At 39.3% G+C, this 19,451-nt stretch overlaps 3 protein-coding genes across 4 annotated transcripts; 2 read left to right on the forward strand and 1 right to left on the reverse strand.

The window, feature by feature from the left end:
* The first annotated feature begins 201 nt into the window (after window positions 1–201).
* Window positions 202–8,618, forward strand: polb (polymerase (DNA directed), beta). Its single transcript, XM_084055685.1, has 14 exons — window positions 202–386; window positions 695–752; window positions 899–965; window positions 3,145–3,219; window positions 3,310–3,368; window positions 3,705–3,754; window positions 4,577–4,628; window positions 4,766–4,820; window positions 4,919–4,991; window positions 5,070–5,140; window positions 5,239–5,325; window positions 6,125–6,192; window positions 6,637–6,776; window positions 6,926–8,618. The coding sequence occupies exons 1-14, from the start codon at window positions 326–328 to the stop codon at window positions 7,018–7,020; spliced, it is 1,011 nt and encodes a 336-aa protein (XP_083911811.1). The 5' UTR covers window positions 202–325; the 3' UTR covers window positions 7,021–8,618.
* Window positions 8,619–9,346: 728 nt separating this feature from the next.
* On the forward strand, window positions 9,347–11,993 carry dynll1 (dynein, light chain, LC8-type 1). Of its 2 annotated transcripts, none has more exons than XM_084055696.1 (3): window positions 9,347–9,456; window positions 10,777–10,919; window positions 11,602–11,993. In XM_084055696.1, exons 2-3 carry the CDS (start codon window positions 10,788–10,790, stop codon window positions 11,737–11,739), a joined length of 270 nt encoding a protein of 89 aa, XP_083911822.1. In that variant the 5' UTR covers window positions 9,347–9,456; window positions 10,777–10,787; the 3' UTR covers window positions 11,740–11,993. The 2 variants fall into 2 exon arrangements, with proteins under 2 accessions (XP_083911822.1, XP_083911823.1); XM_084055697.1 differs by having other exon boundaries at window positions 9,371–9,469.
* A 703-nt stretch (window positions 11,994–12,696) lies between these two features.
* rpl6 (ribosomal protein L6) lies at window positions 12,697–16,907 on the reverse strand. Its single transcript, XM_084055690.1, has 6 exons — window positions 16,730–16,907; window positions 16,509–16,607; window positions 15,323–15,466; window positions 13,516–13,564; window positions 12,983–13,167; window positions 12,697–12,885 (listed from the first exon to the last, which is right to left on the reverse strand). Exons 1-6 carry the CDS (start codon window positions 16,880–16,882, stop codon window positions 12,733–12,735), a joined length of 783 nt encoding a protein of 260 aa, XP_083911816.1. The 5' UTR covers window positions 16,883–16,907; the 3' UTR covers window positions 12,697–12,732.
* Between the last annotated feature and the right edge of the window lie 2,544 nt (window positions 16,908–19,451).

Here is a 19,451-nt window from a genome sequence, read left to right on the forward strand (position 1 = left end):
ATGTTTACATTTGTACACTCTCAGAGTTACAGTCACATAAGGGTCCATTTGGTTCATATTTCTACCTATCAATCATTTGGTTGGGGACCCCCTAGAACCCCTTCAAGGACCCCTGGGGGGGGTCCCCGGACCTCACTTTGATAACTAGTCCCGCCCCCAATGCGTACGTGATGACGTGTGGTCATTGTTAACTAGCTTCCTTGGACGTGCTAACGCGTTAGCTGCTAAAGGCTTGCAGGACATTTGCTTCCTTATTATCCGACAGGTCAACTACACAGTAACTACATATTTACCATTATACGGTCAAGCGAAGGACAAATTAACCATGAGTAAGAGGAAAGCACCCCAGGAGTCCCTGAACGAAGGAATAACAGACTTTCTAACCGGTACGTGTTGTAGTGCTGAGCTAATGTCTGCTAATGCTCTGCTGTTCACCAGGTTGTTACTTGCAAACTGCGACACAGAATAAAGATAGATGAATAAATGTATTTTGGGCACAATGTTATGTTTTCAGTAAGGAAGAAACTTTAAGAAGACATTAAAAAATTCAGGCTTGGGGAGATATTGAAGCCCTACGAGTAGCCTATTTGTCTTGACATTTAAATCCCTCCTGGATAGGTTGACTTAGCACTACCTAGTGGCAATCAACAGAAAGAAAAGATGTTGGACTTATGATGCGGTTTTTCACTTACAGAACTGGCCAATTATGAGAAGAATGTCAACAGAGCCATACACAAATACAATGCCTACAGGTACAGTCATTCAACATGTGTTTTCATATTGTCCAGAGTTTATTAATCAGGAAAAATAATGAAATGGTCTAATACTAGTCAGTCTATAATTCACAACCTCTTTTTTTTTTACATTGAATATATGGTTTCTTGTGTCCTGTGTTTAGGAAAGCTGCCTCTACCATTTCCAAATATACCCAGAAGATCAAAAGTGGTACAGAGGCTAAGAAACTGGTGCGTACAAATACAGATTTACTACCTTCAGTTGCTGGGATTTGTATTTGGATCATGACACATCTTAGCCCTAGAATGTCTGTGATCTTACATACATTTCATGTATTCCAAATACACAGTCATAGATCACCCTCGTCGACGCGCTGTGTAGTGACGATCTGCGCGGCCATAAAAGTGCTCTAAACTCCGTTTGTACTCACCCAATAATTAATTCCTAAGACTTGGAGTCATATTTTGTCCTCTAGTTTCATATCCATTTGAAAGTTCTGCCAGAAAACGTGTGTTTAGTCAAATATCTCCACTTTTCCACGAGCTGCACACGGACGACTTTCTGAACGGGCGAGGGGCCCGGGAATGAGCGCAGGACTGAATATATGTAAACTTCCTTTAGGACGCACAAATGTTTGGGACATACAATTGGCAGATGGAGTGATTCATTACCCCGCACCAATCACAAGCACCTGTCAATTGTGTTCCCCATTCGTTTGTGCTTCCCTGTGTCAATTTGTTATGACGTTTTAAATTTGGTCCTTCACTCAAGTCCGTGCCCCTCGCCCGTACAGAAAGTCGTCCGTGTGCAGCTCGTGGAAAAGTGGAGATATTTGACTAAACACACGTTTTCTGGCAGAACTTTCAAATGGATATGAAACTAGAGGACAAAATATGACTCCAAGTCTTAGGAATTAATTATTGGGTGAGTACAAACGGAGTTTAGAGCACTTTTATGGCCGCGCAGATCGTCACTACACAGCGCGTCGACGAGGGTGATCTATGACTGTGTATTTGGAATACATTAAATGTATGTAAGATCACAGACATTCTAGAGCTAGACACATCTCAGCACAGATGGCACAGTAGTAGACTATATTATACAGTATAGTTGATGCATTCAAGCTGCATGGAATAACAGTATGGTTGCAGCTGTAGTGTTAGTTTCTAGCAGTGCACTGCAATGTTATACCATGAGATAATTATAGTGAATAGGATAGCATGCCTGAAGAATGGATGCGATTCCTAAGGAGCAGTCGACATTCTGCAAATCAAGTGTCATGTATCTATAGAGGGAAGTCAGTAGGGTGACCAGAGACTGTGTATTTCTGTACTGGGATTGTTAAGCTTTTGATAATAGGTTGTTCTCTGGGTGTGTTCATACATTTTCCAACTGCTCTTGTCTCCAACCTGGCATCGCACAGCTTCCCTAACAGCTGCCATATGATATCCCTGCCCAGCCGTGGAGTAGTAGGAGGAAGCAGAGAAGAACCACAATGGCAAATGTTTGAATTAGTTGTTATATTGACTGGTCATATTGGCTCAGGACTGGTTTTGACACATTCAGGTTCTTCAGTTGTAGCAGGAAGCACATTCCTTGTTGAGCTTTGTTTATTAAGCAAAAAGCAATTGTTGTTATCTCATGTCTGGGTATCGGCTGTGATGGACATGAAGATGAACCTTAAAAACGTAACTTCATTGCTAGTAAAGTGCCAAATTGTGTCAACTTAAGTAGATAGTTGGAGTTCAAGAATGTTCCAGATATGCTGCACATTGCCTTTCAATGAACATCAATCAAGAAGCAGCACTTAGAGATTCATATAGTATGTTCAGCCATCTCTGTGGAACAATGCATTTAATACATTAGGGTAATGCATGCATGATAGCGATGTCTTTAGAAATGGGACCAAACCTCAATTTTTTCTGCAACTGCTGTAGATTTGTTATCACCCACTTATAGCCTTTAATTGAAAGATGCATCTGCAGGCAAGGAAAAGTAACTATGAAATTTAAAATGTCCTGTCGGCACTCTTCTGTTTCTATATAAGAAATCTGTTCCATATTTGATGTGATGTGGATCAGTGAGCTTTATATGATAGTCTTCTAAGCCACCGTAGTAAATGTGGCACTTACATTGCCTTCTTTCAGATAGACTTTCAGTGTTGACATTACAGTTTTTGGGTGGTGGTGGTGCACAGAAGGTTGACATGAGTCCACTGGGATTCCTCCATTTAACCAGTGACCCAGCTTGCCAAGGATGCCCTTCTGTGAATGTGTTACCCTCTACTGTAGTGTGAAGACAGTGTGCCAGATGATTTTTGGCAGTCAACATCAGTATGCTTGTCAGCAGAGCTGAGATGGAGGCGTGTCATGTTTTAGAGTCATCACTCGAATTGTCATGTTTCCACAGGAGGGTGTGGGAGCTAAAATTGCAGAGAAGATTGATGAATTCCTGCAAACTGGGAAGTTAAGGAAATTGGAGAAGGTGTGTTTTTCGTATTTGAGGAAACATTCATGCATTACGTTTTTGGTTGTGGCTTAACTTTTATGGCTAATACGTTGTTATTTTCTCTAGATTCGTAATGATGACACAAGCTCCTCCATCACTTTCCTCACCAGAGTTACTGGAATTGGGTGCGTAATTCTGCAAGAATTCCTTTTTTTAATGACTTCAATTTTATTGAAGATTTTCAAAAGGTTATGGACTGAAATGCAGTGATAAAGACGTAAGATGTAAACCAGAAAATATAACTGTCTTGATCAACAAGATACAAATAAGCACAGCATCACATACAATATAAATGCAATAAAGGAAACAAACAACACACAACATAAAATGCTGTTCTTTATCTTCCTATCTGGAACACTGAGGGTGTAGAGGCAGGAATGGGTTGAATTTAAGCTGGTCATTTACTATATATCCTTTTCTACATGTAACTAACTACTTCTTTTGATTCTCCTTTTTCTCAGTCCTGCTGCAGCCAGGAAGTTTTTTGATGAGGGGGTGAAGACACTAGAAGGTTTGTTCTGCAGCTGTTTTAAGTTCACATTGACCTCAATTGACATCAACATTGACATCACAGTAATTTGATGAAAAGGCTATTATGGTTTAATGCACACAATTTAGTGAATAAGGCTGCTGTAATAAAACATGTTCTTATTGCAAACAGCCAGTGAAATGTAAAAACACTGAAAAATGCATTTTGCCTACTTGCAAGTCATAAAAATCCATTAAATAAGACATGGTCTAATAACTGATGTCCTTTTTATGATATCATAGTGACAACCAAAACATGGAGTTACTTGTCTCTGCAGTGACTACTTAATAAGTATAAAATAAAAGTTATTTAAATGTTAAATATTTCACAATGCCACACAAACTATCAAAACAAGTCCCAGAGCTGTACGATTGCTTTGGGCTGCATAAGTCATCATAGCAATGAACACAAGCATTGTAAAAACGAACGGCAAATGTCCTTTCGATCACCATCCCTGAGTATGCTCGTTGCCTTATTTACATTCTGAAGGGGAGATGCAAAAGCTATCGTTGTAAAGTTGTACAATTCCCATATTCATTGCAATGACGAGTTATGCTTTAGGACTTGTTTTAACATTATTTTGGACAATGGAGTTCTATGACTTCCGGATATGAGCCATATCATGTTTTGGTATGATGGACCATACTTGTAAGTAGTAAGTAAATGCATTTTTCGCTTTTGTACTTTGTTAAAGAAAGACATCTAATTAAGCTGACCTCTTTAGCATAGTTTTTTTTAAATATATATGCATCATGTGTTATGAGAATAACAATGTATTATACCCATCTTTCTTTCTTTTTTTAGATTTGAAAAACATTGAACACAAGCTAAACCATCATCAACAGTTAGGACTCAGGTAAAGATGGAAGGTCTTCTACATCAAATAGTAATACTTTATAGGCGTACAGGCTTGAGCTCTGTAGTATGTCTTTATTTCCTCATGTGAATACGGAGTATGTAAAGTGTGATGGAGCTTCCTTTTACTTCCGTCAGGTACTTTGAAGAATTTGAGAAGCGGATTCCACGATCTGAAATGCAGAAGATGGAAGTGAGTCATTTAATTGTTAAGTGTTTCTGGGTGATTGTGTTCATGAAATGTGCAGTTTTACATAAAGTGGCCTTGCATTTGTGCATGCGTTTGTTTAGGTTCTCATTCTAAAGGAGTTGGAAAAGGTAGACACAGAATACATCGGAACCATTTGTGGAAGCTACAGGAGAGGTGAGAACATTCCTTTTAGATATTGCCGTTTGCTTCTGGTCTTGTCTTTCTTCTTACATCCATGTTGGTGATACCTAGGTGCTGAATCCAGTGGTGATATTGATATCTTACTGACCCACCCAGACTTCACCTCTCAGTCTGAGAAGCAGGTGAGGGACATTTCTACAGCGGCCTGAATACCCATGAATCCTGATTAAAACTTCATTCAAATTCCTAACTTCCATCTGTTTGTTGAACCCCTTTTCAGCCCAAACTCCTCAATGCTGTTGTGGAACACTTTGAATCCATTGGATTTGTGACAGACACTCTGTCCAAAGGAGACACCAAGTTCATGGTGAGGCCACTGCTTAATCGGCTTACGTGTGCAAAACCCAAATGCGTTTGATAGTGTAATTGGTAATGCAATTAGTGCTGTAATGAAGTCGATATGCCCTCACTCCTCTAAGCACAGGAGCCTCATGACCGTGGTCACCATGTGATGGTTATTGCTTCCATTGCAGGAGTGGGCAACTATTTGTCATTGGGGACTACATGAGAAATTCAGATTCCTGTTGAGGGCAAAACTAATTCATATCCTAACCACTCCCTATCATTACATTAGTAGATCCTGTCCTCTTGCAAGGACAGGATCTTGACAAACTAGGGATACGGCTAAAGGCCCTGACACACCAAGCCAATGTCGTTATGTCATATGTGGCTGACAATCGCTGTAGTCTTTGTGGTGTGTCTCGTGCCGTTGCAGGTAGTCTGCCGTAGGCAGTGGCTGTTCACCCAGCTGAGCATATTGCTGTCTGGCTCTTCAGCCTGTGCAAATCAGGACATGAGAAGAGAAACTCGGTGAGCAGCAAATCAATGGTCTCATCGTAAAGTGATCTGATCAGTTCAGTCGCTGTAGCTGCTGTTAGTTCTTGCAAATAGGCTTGGTGTCTCAGGGCCTTTAATGCGTATGAGTGGGCGAAGGGGGAGTCGAATTCTGGCACATTATGTCTGTTTTTCTTTTTTTAATAATGTATTTATTATTACATTAGATCAATCCGTTTAAAATTCGTGAAGGTACGCACAAATGCACTCATTCACGCACAACAGGCTGGTTCTGGCCTGCAGGCCATTTAATGTGCATGTCTGTTCTATAGGGTGTCTGCCAGCTGCAGAGCAGTGATGAAGATGAGGAGGAGTACCTTCACAGGCGTATTGACATCAGGTGGGTACTCGCCTCTTTTTATTTTGCTCTTAACCTTCAAAGAGTTAGTAAACACTAGACCATACCCGGGTCGACGCATCCGTGGGGGGATATGCGCACATGATCTGGCAACCCGGGAGGCAGTTCGTCCCATAGCTGGGCAGCCCCGTAACCATGGCGACAGTGTTTTACACATAAACGCTAATAAGAAGCTGAGATTTGATGAAATCGAAAAACGGGCTTCACAGTTAAGTTCAGATGGTAATGGTCAATGGCTGTGTGCAAAATCAGAGCAATTGGTCCAGCCACTGAGGAGAACCGGGTAGCTTCACCTACTCACCTACTCACTCACCACTACTAGAATTATAGTAGGATAGTAGGATGTTTATAATGAGTGCATAGTTTCTTGTTAAATATGTACCCATTTATTCATGTATCTCCCTGTGCTCTCTGGGCTGTCCCAAGGTTAATTCCCAAGGACCAGTACTACTGTGGTGTTCTGTATTTCACTGGGAGTGATATCTTTAATAAGAACATGCGAACTCATGCTCTGGAGAAAGGCTTCACCCTCAACGAGTACACCGTACGGCCACTCGGGGTCACCGGTGAGTCACTGTCAATTTTCAACTCTGTGTGACAGAGCAATTTGAACCCTGTTTCAACTTGATGCAACTCCTACCTATCAACCAAGAATCAATGTCTCTTTCTAATTTAGTTTTTTATTTATACTCTGTTATTGCTGTCTGTTCTGTAGGAGTGGCAGGAGAGCCTCTGATGGTGGACAGTGAAAGGGACATCTTTGAGTATATCCATTACAGATACAGGGAGCCAAAGGAACGCAGCGAGTGAACCAAAAAAACGCAGAATCTGCAGGAGAAAATGTTAACAAAACAACTGATTACCTGTAAACAAAAAGTGTGAAGCATGTTCATGAATGCATTATGTGTTGGTATACCTTGGAATATTTTTTATTTACTGCCCATGTGTAATGCTGGAAGGAGAGGAGCTATGATGGTTTGTTTTATTTTTTTTTATTGTTTCGGGTCAATTCTTATTTTACAAAAAAAAAAGTCTAAATACTCAAATTGGCATCTTTAAATTTCCAACAAAGGGAAGCATTCATCAACACTGTTAAAGCCTTTTTCCTGTGTTCTTTTAAAATGTCTCCATATTTGTATCTGTTTGACGAAGCTGAACAGAGGCCGGCAGTTAATTTGAGCATTACCTTGACAAATATTTTTACATGTACGCAAAAGCGTTTTAATCATGGTGTCCTAACACTGCTTTATCATATACCAATTTTGACTGTGAAATACCTACGCAATACACTACGTGTCATGGTTTAGTTACGCATCTCATTATTGTGAAATATTTTGCTGTTGCCTTGTTTGATTATCTTGGCAACAGTCGGTGCTCCTGAGACAACTGGGCTGATGTTAAGCTGAGCTTCACATATTGTAGCTCTATGACATTTACATGGCGTAACCTCATCATTGAGCTCTGTGTGCCTCCAACAGTTTTCAGTATTATATTTCATAATGATATATTTACCTTACTTATTTACCATGTGGAATTTAGAGCATGTCATTAACTTGGGTAGGTCACATGGATATGAACCACTTAAACCCTATACCGTACTTCATTGACCAGGGGTTCCCCAGGGCTCTATCCTTGGCTTGGCCAGGTCCTTTTTTCCTTCGACAGCAAATCTTGACGAAGGTGGTTGATACAAGCTGACATTGTGTAGCAAGCTTGTAGATCTGCCATTTTTGCCAAAAGTTTGCCTGTTGTGACGTGGCCAAAATACACATTGGTAAACCTGCCAGACCGATAGTCATTGTTGTATTATTTCTATGTTAAGTCCAGGTAAATGAGAGAAAATTGAGATTGATAGTGTCTCCATGTTTGGGTGTATTTATGCTTTTACCATAATGAATGATTAATAATACATTTAAGAAGTACCGACTATCTTATGCACTCACATGGTAATACTGGAAATCATAAGAGTTGTGTGATCTTTGCCAGTCATTGACATGTGAAAAGACCCTGCTTGTGTTATTTCCCTTATGCTTTATAGCTATTTTCTTCATATTTGTGAATATATTAGTGTTTGTTTTAGTATTTTTATAGTTTTGGGTGCATAGGAGTTGTGTTTTTTTGTGTGTGTTCTAGGTCAGCATAATTGTATTTTGCTAAAGGGTTATTGTGGCGAAATATCCTTTTTCACAACTTCAATCTTTCAAGTCAACAATCTTTAATAGACACTTTTACAATTTAGGCATTTAGCCTAAACTTTAACTTGTGATGGCTGGAATCATAAAGGGTTGTGCTTGCATGTGACAACCTTTATGACCAAAAAATAGCAATACATAAAGGTTAACTGCATTTCCTTATGTTTTCAGTATGAGTGAAATAAATACATGAGATACATTTTGTTCAAAAAGAAATATCAATGACTAATATCTCATTTGTGAAATATGTTTCTACTTTCTACAATTAGCTGGTGAAAATACTGTAGAAAAAACAATTTCCCCTGAGCTGTCACAATCTTCTGTGACAGAAAACAGTGTAATATTATGACAAGTTAAGCTTTGCTTTTGTTTGTTTCTTCTATAACGGGTTCTCAGGGGGGGGGGGGTCAGATGACAGTGAAGTGACAATTTAAGGACTTTTAAGCCAAAAAAAGACCATTACTGCATCAAAAGTGATCCGCAAACTATACTATAACTGGTCAAACATTGGCTAAATTGTAAATTTAGAGAAGACAGAGGCAAAAATAAATAAATTGATCTACAAGCACACAATGCCTCCTAATATTTTTCACAATATTTATCTGTGAAACAGAGTCAAATTAACTGAAATACCTCAATTTATTTTGGGAGGTCCCCAGTTCAAATATGATTATTTTGGGGGGTCGCGGCCTGAAAAGGTTGAGAACCACTGTTCTATAACACCATCAGAAGCAGTCGGTGGTTTGATGCTAGCTAAGCTAGGTGTGAACATTGTTATTTACCAAGGTTGTCAGGGTAACGAGGCTATGGGCGCAAGGCATGATGGTCGGAAACAAAATGCTGACAGAAACACCAGGGAAGACATCCTCGAATAGACCAATGGCAGCGCGAGGTCCGTTAATAGCAGCCAATAGGAAGCTTTCAACACAGCGTTCTACGGCAGTCACACACCCACATTACTTTTGTGTCAACCACTTCGCGGGAGTTGTCGCTTAGAGAAGAAGAGTCGTCTCTTTAAAGAAGACAAGCAATCTAATCTACGAGGACATAATAGGTAAATCAAAGATGTATGTGAATTTAAATAGCCGGTTGCTAACGTTATTCATAATATACATTTGAATACAGAACAGTCGAAGATGTGGTCAGTCAGTGGTGGCCTTTTTTTTTTGCTCAAGCTAAGCGTTCAGCGTTCGTATTTTTGTTCATTCATTGCTGTCAGCGTTGCCATGTCCGCTTATTATAAGACTTTGGGCTTGTTTTTCTGTTAAATCGCTTGTAAATATTGGTGGTTGCCAATAATAGCAGATCTACGATGCGACGCGTTGTGAGCTTGTAGATCGGCTCTTTTCAAATAGACAACGTATATGTTTAAAGGGCGAAGGGCTCGCCGCTCACTTCTTTTTGGCTTGTTTTCGTAGACCTGGTTGCTTGTTTCTCTCGCTTAACATGGCAACACTAATTGCTGCCTGCACGGTAGCGTGGTTCTCTGTTAAATCCCAACGCTAGCTCAGGATCTTAAGACATTTTTTATTTGTTGCTTTATCTGAGCAAACGCGTGTTGGATTCTTTTTTTTATTGTCGAGTTGCAGTGCAATTTGCAATGAAAGCCTGGTGTGAGGACTGCGTTTTAAAAAATATATATATATAGTAAAATATAGGATTGACCAAGTGTCCTGCGTATCCATAGAAACTACGGAGCTAGAGATGCTGTGGTGATGCTGATGGAAACTGTTATGCAACAACACACAGAGTAGATATGGCCAGTTTTCAGTGGATGTCATGTGTTGCTTATTATGTAACGTTAACTATCTTTACTCTCTGCATAAGATGGCATTTACTTAAAGCTGTGATCCATAACTTTAATAATGTCCATTTTATGATTTGACCTGTGGTCTCCCGCATGAGACCACATTTCTACTGTTCTTCTGCTACGGCAACACCCGCTTAGTCAGGGGAGATGTTCATCTATGAGTTTCAAGCAGTACTAGTTGTCAACCAGTAGGTGTCCTACCCGACACGCACACAGTCTAAAATTATCAGAAGAAAACTAAAAACTACAAATGATGGCGCTTGCACGAAAAAATAATTCCACCCACTTGATGCCTAAATCTGATGTGACAATAATGTTCTGATTCAACTGATTGTACATGTATTAACATACCCTACCATACATGTTGGCTAAATTTACGCTTTATTCTTTAAAAAAAATAATGATTGCAGCAGCTTTAAAATCCCCAGGTCAGGAATTCCCTTAAGTAGAGTTTGTCATTAAGAACTATTGGGCTGTCTAGTGAGTAGCTTGTCTGTGCACGTCAAATCAGTGCTGTGAGTGTGAAGAAGTTTAATGCCCCCTACTGTTTTTGGTTTCCCACAGCAACAACAACCATGTCTGACAGAAAGGCAGTGATAAAAAATGCAGATATGTCTGAGGACATGCAGCAAGATGCAGTGGAGTGTGCCACACAGGCCCTGGAGAAGTACAACATCGAGAAAGACATTGCTGCTTACATCAAAAAGGTAACGATTAATCACACCCCTTTACAGTAAAATCCAGTGTTGATTTAACTCCGAGCGTTACACGTGGAGCCAAATTTACCCATAATGGGTTCAGTTTGGTTCCATTTATACACTCAATTACAAATGGATAAATTAACACTTAACAAACAGAGTTTAGATTAAACACATCTTATATACGATATGAGTACACAAGAGAAATATTTTGGTTTGGTTTACTGTGTACTTGTTGATAGGATGAATTTAGATTTCTATTGGCCTATTTAAATAAAATGCCTTGTTTAATTCTAGTTGTATGCACATAACTAACCTATCAGTGTATTGCAGTGGTCAAACATCCCCTTATTTGCAGTTCTTTATTATGGCAATGGTAGATGCATAATAGTTAATTAATGTCATTTACTCGGTTAATATGGGCACCACTGTCTACATATTCTGGCAATTATAATAAAATGAAGGCTAATTTGGGATCCTTGGTATATATTTTTGTCATACCATTATCCACTTTAAATCCGACATCCCCATTTTAGGCAAAAATACCCAAGTTGACAAAATATGCTGCATTGAGCTTGTAGATCTGCTATTTTCGCTATTCAACATAAGAAGTATAGGGCTTACAGTTAAGTTACCGTAAACTAATCTCTACAGGTGATTCACTGGTATTGTTGGTCTCTCCCCCTCACAGGAGTTTGATAAGAAGTACAACCCCACCTGGCATTGCATCGTTGGGAGGAACTTCGGCAGCTACGTTACTCATGAGACGAAGCATTTCATCTACTTCTACTTGGGCCAAGTTGCCATTCTGCTGTTCAAGTCCGGCTAAGGGAAATGCGCTCCCATAAACTACAACTGACCATTATTTACTGACTGATTTTGACAGAAAGGCTCTATCATTCCTGATCAAGGGGCACTGCCTTTTTCTGTGCTGCTTTCTACTTTGTTGAACTTCTTTGTTTTTGGAGGAGAAAAAAAAACATGGCCATATAAGAGAAATGAAACATGTATTTATTTTTTGTCTTCTGTTTCATTAGGTGTGACCAATTTTTTTTCTAATTAAAGCATTATGGTTTGGCTGTCTAGGATTTCTGTAGTGGTTGTTCTTTGAGTCATCACATCGTTGTACACGACATTCAAATGGTTTTACAACATAGGTATAAGATTGCAATATTTGTATAATGCTTGGATCAAGAAATTATATTTCAGCCACTTCCAGTTGTCCATGTACAACTAGGTATTTTCAATGCTTAAACAAAGGATATGGATCCAAACACTGTTACAACTTCAATTAAGACCTGGAACACACATTCTTCTTTAAGATGGAAACAATTAGCAACATTGTTTTTGAATAAAAATTGAATTTCACAACATGGTCAGGCTCTAAATGGGTTAGCCTCATAGCGGCCTTTACAACAGGCTATATCTAGCATGACTTGTAACAAGAATTGCCAAGGCCTAGTCTTGCAGACAACATTCCATGATCTCCAAATGCTAGGACTACATGCCTCCCGAAAGATGCAATTTCCGACTCGTCTTTGCAGCAAGCTGCTTATGGCAAATTTGCACCACTAAAGATGAAACTGAAGCGGGCAGGAGGTGCCAAATCCACTTTATCACCTGATCACTTTCTTTCGTGCTCCAGCCTAAGATGGAAGCATTTGAAAATTGTGGAAGGCAGTCTGGCTTGCAAGACTATTCAAAGACAAACTAGATACAATGCAAGTAAATCACTGGTCAACTCAGAACTTTGGCCAACTAAAAAAACAAAACACACAAACCAATATAACTGAACGGTAGTAGTACTTTATTTATAACACATTTAGAAAACCAGCTTGTGTGCGTAGACACCATTGGACAGGCAGAAGCTTGAACGCAGGTAATCCTTCAGGTGAGGGACTTTCTTAATGGCAGGCAGGAGCTGGGAATCCACAGCTTTCTGGTCTTCCTTCCTCTGCTCTGTCAGCTGGTACTTCTGTAGTGGGAGATAGGAAATTAGAGAAATTAGTAATGTTTCAATACTCGACATAGACAACGGTACAAATTAGCATTTCAAGGTGTGGATAATTCACCTCTTTCTCTGTATCAAAGAGATCTCCCTCCTGATGACGGGGCTTCCTCAGCCTCTTCTTCTTGAAGTACTGGTCAGTCAGAGTTCTGGGTAGTTTCACACCAGAGATGTCAACTTTGGTGTTTGTAGCGATGACAAATTTCTGGTGTGCCCTACGCAGGGGAACTCTGTTCACGGCAAGGGGGCCTGAAGGTGGTAAAAATGAAATAATGTTAAGAGTGGCAGCATTAACCACTTAACCCTTTATACTTAAAATACTTGTCTTGAAAACAGTTAGCCTTGTACTTTGTCGGCTCTTTGTCTATGCCAAATTTCTGCCAAAAATAGATCTCCAAGCTTAGAACAGCTTCTAGATCCATTTTCTGCAAATGTTAGCGATGCTAGGGTTCAAGTGGTTAAACGTCTGTTAGATTGTTGTGACCACTTGGAGTGCTCTAGGTCACACCGTTAAGCCAACAGAGCGATGCACAGTTAAAAAAAAGAAAAACAATTGTACACAAATAATTTAGATACTGAAAATGTAGTTGTCCTCACCACTGACAAGCAGGAGACCACTTGCGAGCATCTTCAGGAACACAACACGCTGAAATGTAGGAGACAGCAGACAGTTAATACATCATAACATAACCCACTAAGACCTGTATTTTTCCAATCATTCAAGCTTTGTGATGTTGGATTCCTAAGTGCCTGTACTGTTGAGAGGGTTTTTGCCTGACAAGATCACTTCCCTAAACATCACAAACCAAACAACTGGAATTAATGCCTCACCAAATTATGGGAGCTTGACATAGCAATATGGTAGTGCATCCAATTAAAATTATTTGAAGAAAATCTACTTCACACATAGCAATTATCTAAAGGGTCCTCTTCCTCTCCATTTCAGAGCTGACACAATTTATGTTGTTTATAGCAGTTGAACTCAGGTTCAGTGTGTGGGCTCAGTTGTATGCCTCCATAATTTGCCCACGCAGCATTTGTGAGGAGAGAGGGACTACATCTCTAGGAGAAATGGCATGTGTATCAAAACTGTTTAACAATGTCAGTTTCAGCCATTGGATGGATGTCCATTTAATGTACTGTAGTTTAATCAAAGATCTATTTGAAGTACACTAGGGCTGGTGAATTAATATTCAAAATTCGAATATTCCTCGAATATGGGGAAAATATTTATATTCGAATACGACAATTAATTTGTTGAATTTATGTATTTATTTTTTATTTTTAATGTTTATTTGACAGGGACAATACAAAAACAATGTATCAAGTTCTAAAAACAAACAAAATATATGTTTTATTGGATCCGAGCACTCGATACATATTTTTTTGTATTGTCCCTGTCAAATAAACAATTAGAAAAAAAAGGATTTTATTTTATTTATTTATTTTAATAATAATATTCGTATATATATTCGAATATCTGCCAATTCTTAAGACCAATATTCGAATATCTTCTGAGGACAGTTACCAGCCCTTAAGTACACACACCCAAAGATAAAGCATTGTCTTTTCACGTCACATCAGCTTGTTTAGCTGTGTGATCGTTCACTCCTACATACAAGTAAGTGCCCCTAACCTAATGATGTACTCAATAACTGGGGAAATGCATGAGTTGAAGTTCCAATTATTTGTAGGATGATCATTTCTGCATCTCGGCACATACAATATTGCATCAAATGTCATGCAAGTATCCTACTATAATCCTACTATAATTCTAGTAACCTCTGTAGTGGTGGTGAGTACGTGAGTGAAGATACCCGGTTCTCCTCACTGGCTGGACCAATTGCTCTGATTTTGCACACAGCCATTGACCATTACCATCTGAACGCAACTGTGAAGCCCGTTTTTCAATTTCATGAAATCTCAGCTTCTTATTAGCGTTTATGTGTCAAACAATGTCGCCATGGTTACGGGCCTGCCCGGCTATGGGACGAACTGCCTCCCGGGTTGCCAGATCATGTGTGCATATCCCCCCACGGATGCGCTGCGCCGACCGGGTATGGTCTAGTGTTAATAACTGCCGTAAGGTAGAAACCTTTAATGTCGAAAACATACTTTTCAGGAAATGGAAAAAAGAAACCGTTTCAATTAATCCAGTGTAGATATTAAGTCACAATCTTGTTAAATTTCTTTAGTTCAATATTCATACAACCTATAGACAGACTTAAACCACTTTCACTTAAAAGTTAAAAAAATAGCCCATCTACAAGCTCACATGGCATTGCGATGTGTTGTGAGCTTGTAGATAGGCTATTTTTGCGTGACAACATAAAAAGTTTTAATTTTAAGATACAAGGTTACTGCCCGACAGCAACGATATCCAAGTATGCCCAAGGAGTCTTACCTTTCCACGGTGGCGACCGGTGAGCAAAATGAGGACAGTTCCTGGGGTGATGGTGGCACGCAGTCTCCTCTTGTGCTGGCAGAAGGGCTTCTTGCCATGGCTCTTAAGTTTGCGGGGAACATCCTCTGTTGGGTAGTAGCGGGGCTACAGTAGGGAACACATATAGAACTATGTCATTTTAAGGGCCAAACACCACATCATTTACAAACAAGTCCCTAGGTCAGAACACTGCTGGAACGACCTATGGTTCACTTATGTTTAATCCAAGAAAATATGCTGTATATTGCATTTATGTTTCACTTTGATTAGGGGGTCCATTTCAGGGCACCGACACATTGTTTCATTATCGGGTGTATGCTCGATGACAAACATGTTTCATGCCATTGTTTTGATGTCAATATTAAAGGAGGAGTTCACCCAAAAAATGACTTATTTTCTATCAATTGCACACCCCATGAAGCCTTGAATTCATGGATTTATTTTTGTGGCATTCCTAAGCCAATAATTTGATCACCGGGTGTGTATCCGGTAGGAGACACAAATAATCTACTTTGTGTCTCCTACCGGATACATTAGCCGGTAGGAGACGGGAATCAAATTATTGGCTTAGGAATGCCACAGAAACAAAAAAAATCCATGGATTCAAGGCTTCATGGAGTGTGCAATTGATAGAAAATAAGTCATTGTTTGGGTGAACTACTCCTTTAAGAAGAATTACACATTATATTATTGATCTCCTTTCTCCATCAGAACAATTGGTTTTATATTGAAAACTGTTAAAAGTTTCCCTTTCAGCAGTCAGGCGCACTGTAGAAACCTTGACTGCTCTCACAGCATGGATAACAACCTCCACAGATCCTAACCCTACCACCACCAAGGTAACCATAACACAAGCTGTATTACACCACACACACCAAACAATCCGAAACTTAACCAGCTGCAACCATGTGAAACGCATGTAATGTAGGGGCAATATATCCTTTTATCAAACAGGCATGCAAACAGCCCCGAGGTGAAAAAGGTGACATGTTGTTTTCTTTCAGGGCAGGTGTCACACAATTACCCTATTTGGGTTCTAAAAGGTGACTGTAGCTGAAAAGTGACACTTTTGCGTGTCTGATCAAATCATGCACCATGGTCCAGACGTTGTGACTAGATATGGAACTGACCAGATCTAAAAACTTACCATTTTGCGCATCTTGACAACACGGGTGCCTCCATTCTTGTCTCCTCCAACAGTCTTGACGACAGTAGCTTGTGGCCTCACCTTCATCTTCTTCTCGGGCTGCATAAAACCAAGATGCTAATTTAATAAAGGTACTGCACAAACATGTAGCAAATATGGAAATGTAACTCAAAAGTATTTTGCACAGAGTTTGATGGTATACATTACAATTAGTCACAAACCTTGGTCTCTGTAGTCTTGGTCTTCCTCTTGTACATAGCCCTGCGGGCGAACATGGCAGACCGAGAGTACCGGCCAATGCCCCGGGCCAGAACCGGGTTCCGGCTGCAGTGCGGCCTCTTCTTGGCAACCACCTTCTTGTCGCCCTCTGCCATCTAGGGAAGGGGTTCAGAGATAATCACAATACCACCATTAGTTTTGAATTTGAGTAGCTCAGTCAATTTGAGAGAAGTCAGTTTGCCAGCCTTTAAATGTTTTGATGTATTGGAATACACAAGACCTCAATGGAAATAAGCCCTGGGCTTTTGGGTCATCCTTTTGTACAAATCTTTTTTAATCAATTGTTTTTATTATCATATCGACAATACAATTATGTTCAAATGAATACATTTTTCAACAAAAACAAGATACAACTTAAAACAAGAATAATAATAATAAAAATAAACCCACACACCCCTCCCCGGACCAACAATGTCTCAAAATGGGCCAAAGGGCCAAACACCATGCCTATACCTGTGCAAGGTCATAACACTGTGTACAACACTTAAACCAAGTCTTTAATCTTATCTGCAACGTTAGACCACATATCAATGTTCCTCTCACTTGCTCCATGTAACCTCGCCGTTGACTGTTCTAAATAAACAATATCTAAAAACGTTAAAGCCCATTGGCTTAATGTTAGGGTATGAGGAGGTTTCCACCTTGTAGCTACCATCTTTGCAGCTGTTAAGCCGGCAAATTAGATGCGCTTGTACGTGCAGTTCAGGTGTAGCACCTTTTGTACAAATCTATACATTTTTACAAACAGTCAAAGTGTTCAAACAACCAACGCAAACTGACTAGTTTAACTTTGCCAAATAACTGAGCTGACTACACCTAAATGAACATTTAGGCTAGGGTTATTTATGCTAAGAGAACCACATGAACCCCATCGTCCCTAGCATCAGCGTACAAACTGACACGATTTCTCTTTTACTTCCAACACATACACAGGTAGTAGCACGGTAGCATAGCATACAAACATCTCCGTTATTAGTGAATTCTCGTCACGTAAACGCAATTTAAGACCGACCACTGGCATTCGATTTGCATGACTTCCAACATAATTACGATTCGGCGTTTAGATTAAATGCCAACACACAAGCACATGTACACCCAAAGCGGAGGCATGACACGGGCACACGGTGACTACCTTAAGTGTCACTGCCATATTAGCTAGCTGCTAGTAACTCGAATGTCAGACAGCACATCATTATAGGACGTTGATAAAGCACTTTAAAGTATAACATTTAAGATGAATAAACAGCTAACTGTTGGTACAATACAGCTTTCATGCTAAGCAGGTCCGGTGACTAAAACTGAGTGCAATGTTACAACGCGTCCTGATAGCACGAAGGCTAGCCGGTGGGCCCAAGAATAGCGATAAACGTAACACTTTATTATAGAGTCATTATGTGTTAAAATCCCACAATAATCACATTGACCGGACCCTAAGAACATATACTTTAGGTTACCAGTGTTGGGGTACAGTGATGATACTATAAAAGTAGAGATGGAAACAGATTTGTTTTCCTTCTATAGTGTGGAAACAGGGCATTCTTACCTTTGCTATGAAAAAAGACCGACTTCCGGGGAAGTTACGTATATAAAGACGCCAGACGCGTTGACGTAAACAGCGTCCCTGTTAAAGGTGTTCATGGTCTTTGTAGTCCAAATAAAATCACGTTGAAGGTGCACACACACGTAAACTTTTAATATGTCCATTATAAATAATGTTAAAAAGGATACGTTTTTTTTCGTAGTTTATGTTCTTTTTTCATCATTTACACCAGGGCCAGGGACAATACCCTAGACTCTAGGGAAAACACTAAACAAAAAATACAAATTGACTGTTTTTGCAGCTTTCTTATTTGTTTATTGTAGTTATTTTCAAATACTATTTATAAATTAAGATTTAGAGTGGCTCCATTTGGAATTTTGCTGTTTATTACTATCATTATTGTAGAGTAGTATTTTAAGTTAGTAAGTTAGTAATTATTGTCAACAATAGGATATACCAGAATACATCTTTCCAAAATGTGTTATGGGGACACAACCAGAAAAAAAGTTGTATCTAGGCTACATTTTACAGTACACATAATGAACAGTTAACATAAATTCTTTCTTAACCTTAAAAACATAATGACTTGCAAGATAAAAGTGAAACTATGCATGACTTTTTTTTCTTTCTTCAGTTTTTTTTTTCAGGATTTCAGGGCATACATTAAATAATGACGTACATACATTTTATGTGAAACACCCACATAGGACATAAGACAATAGCAATAATATATCGACATACAAATGCTATACCATCACTGTAACTACAGGGCAAGTACACATAAATATATGCAGATTTAGTAAGTAAGTATCAAAAGTGTCAACAAAATAAATTGTGTAATCCTACTCCAGCAAGGAGGGGACAATTATAGACTGCATACCCTGAAACAAGTTATGCAGACAAAACACAAAACAAAGACAAACAAGCAGATAGAATACAAAACAAACACACATCATTACAAAACATGGCTTGATAACCCCACAAAGCAAAACATATAATGAACATAACATTACACCCACACATAGTTCCTCATAATAGACATAGAACAACCCAGCTGCGCCAGGGATCATGTCTTAATATGCACAAATTCTTAGACTCAATCAGTCTAAAACAGTATGGAACTG

The sequence above is a fragment of the Gymnoscopelus microlampas genome (genome assembly GCF_963454915.1).
Source record: "Gymnoscopelus microlampas genome assembly, chromosome: 4".
Taxonomy (NCBI): domain Eukaryota; kingdom Metazoa; phylum Chordata; class Actinopteri; order Myctophiformes; family Myctophidae; genus Gymnoscopelus; species Gymnoscopelus microlampas.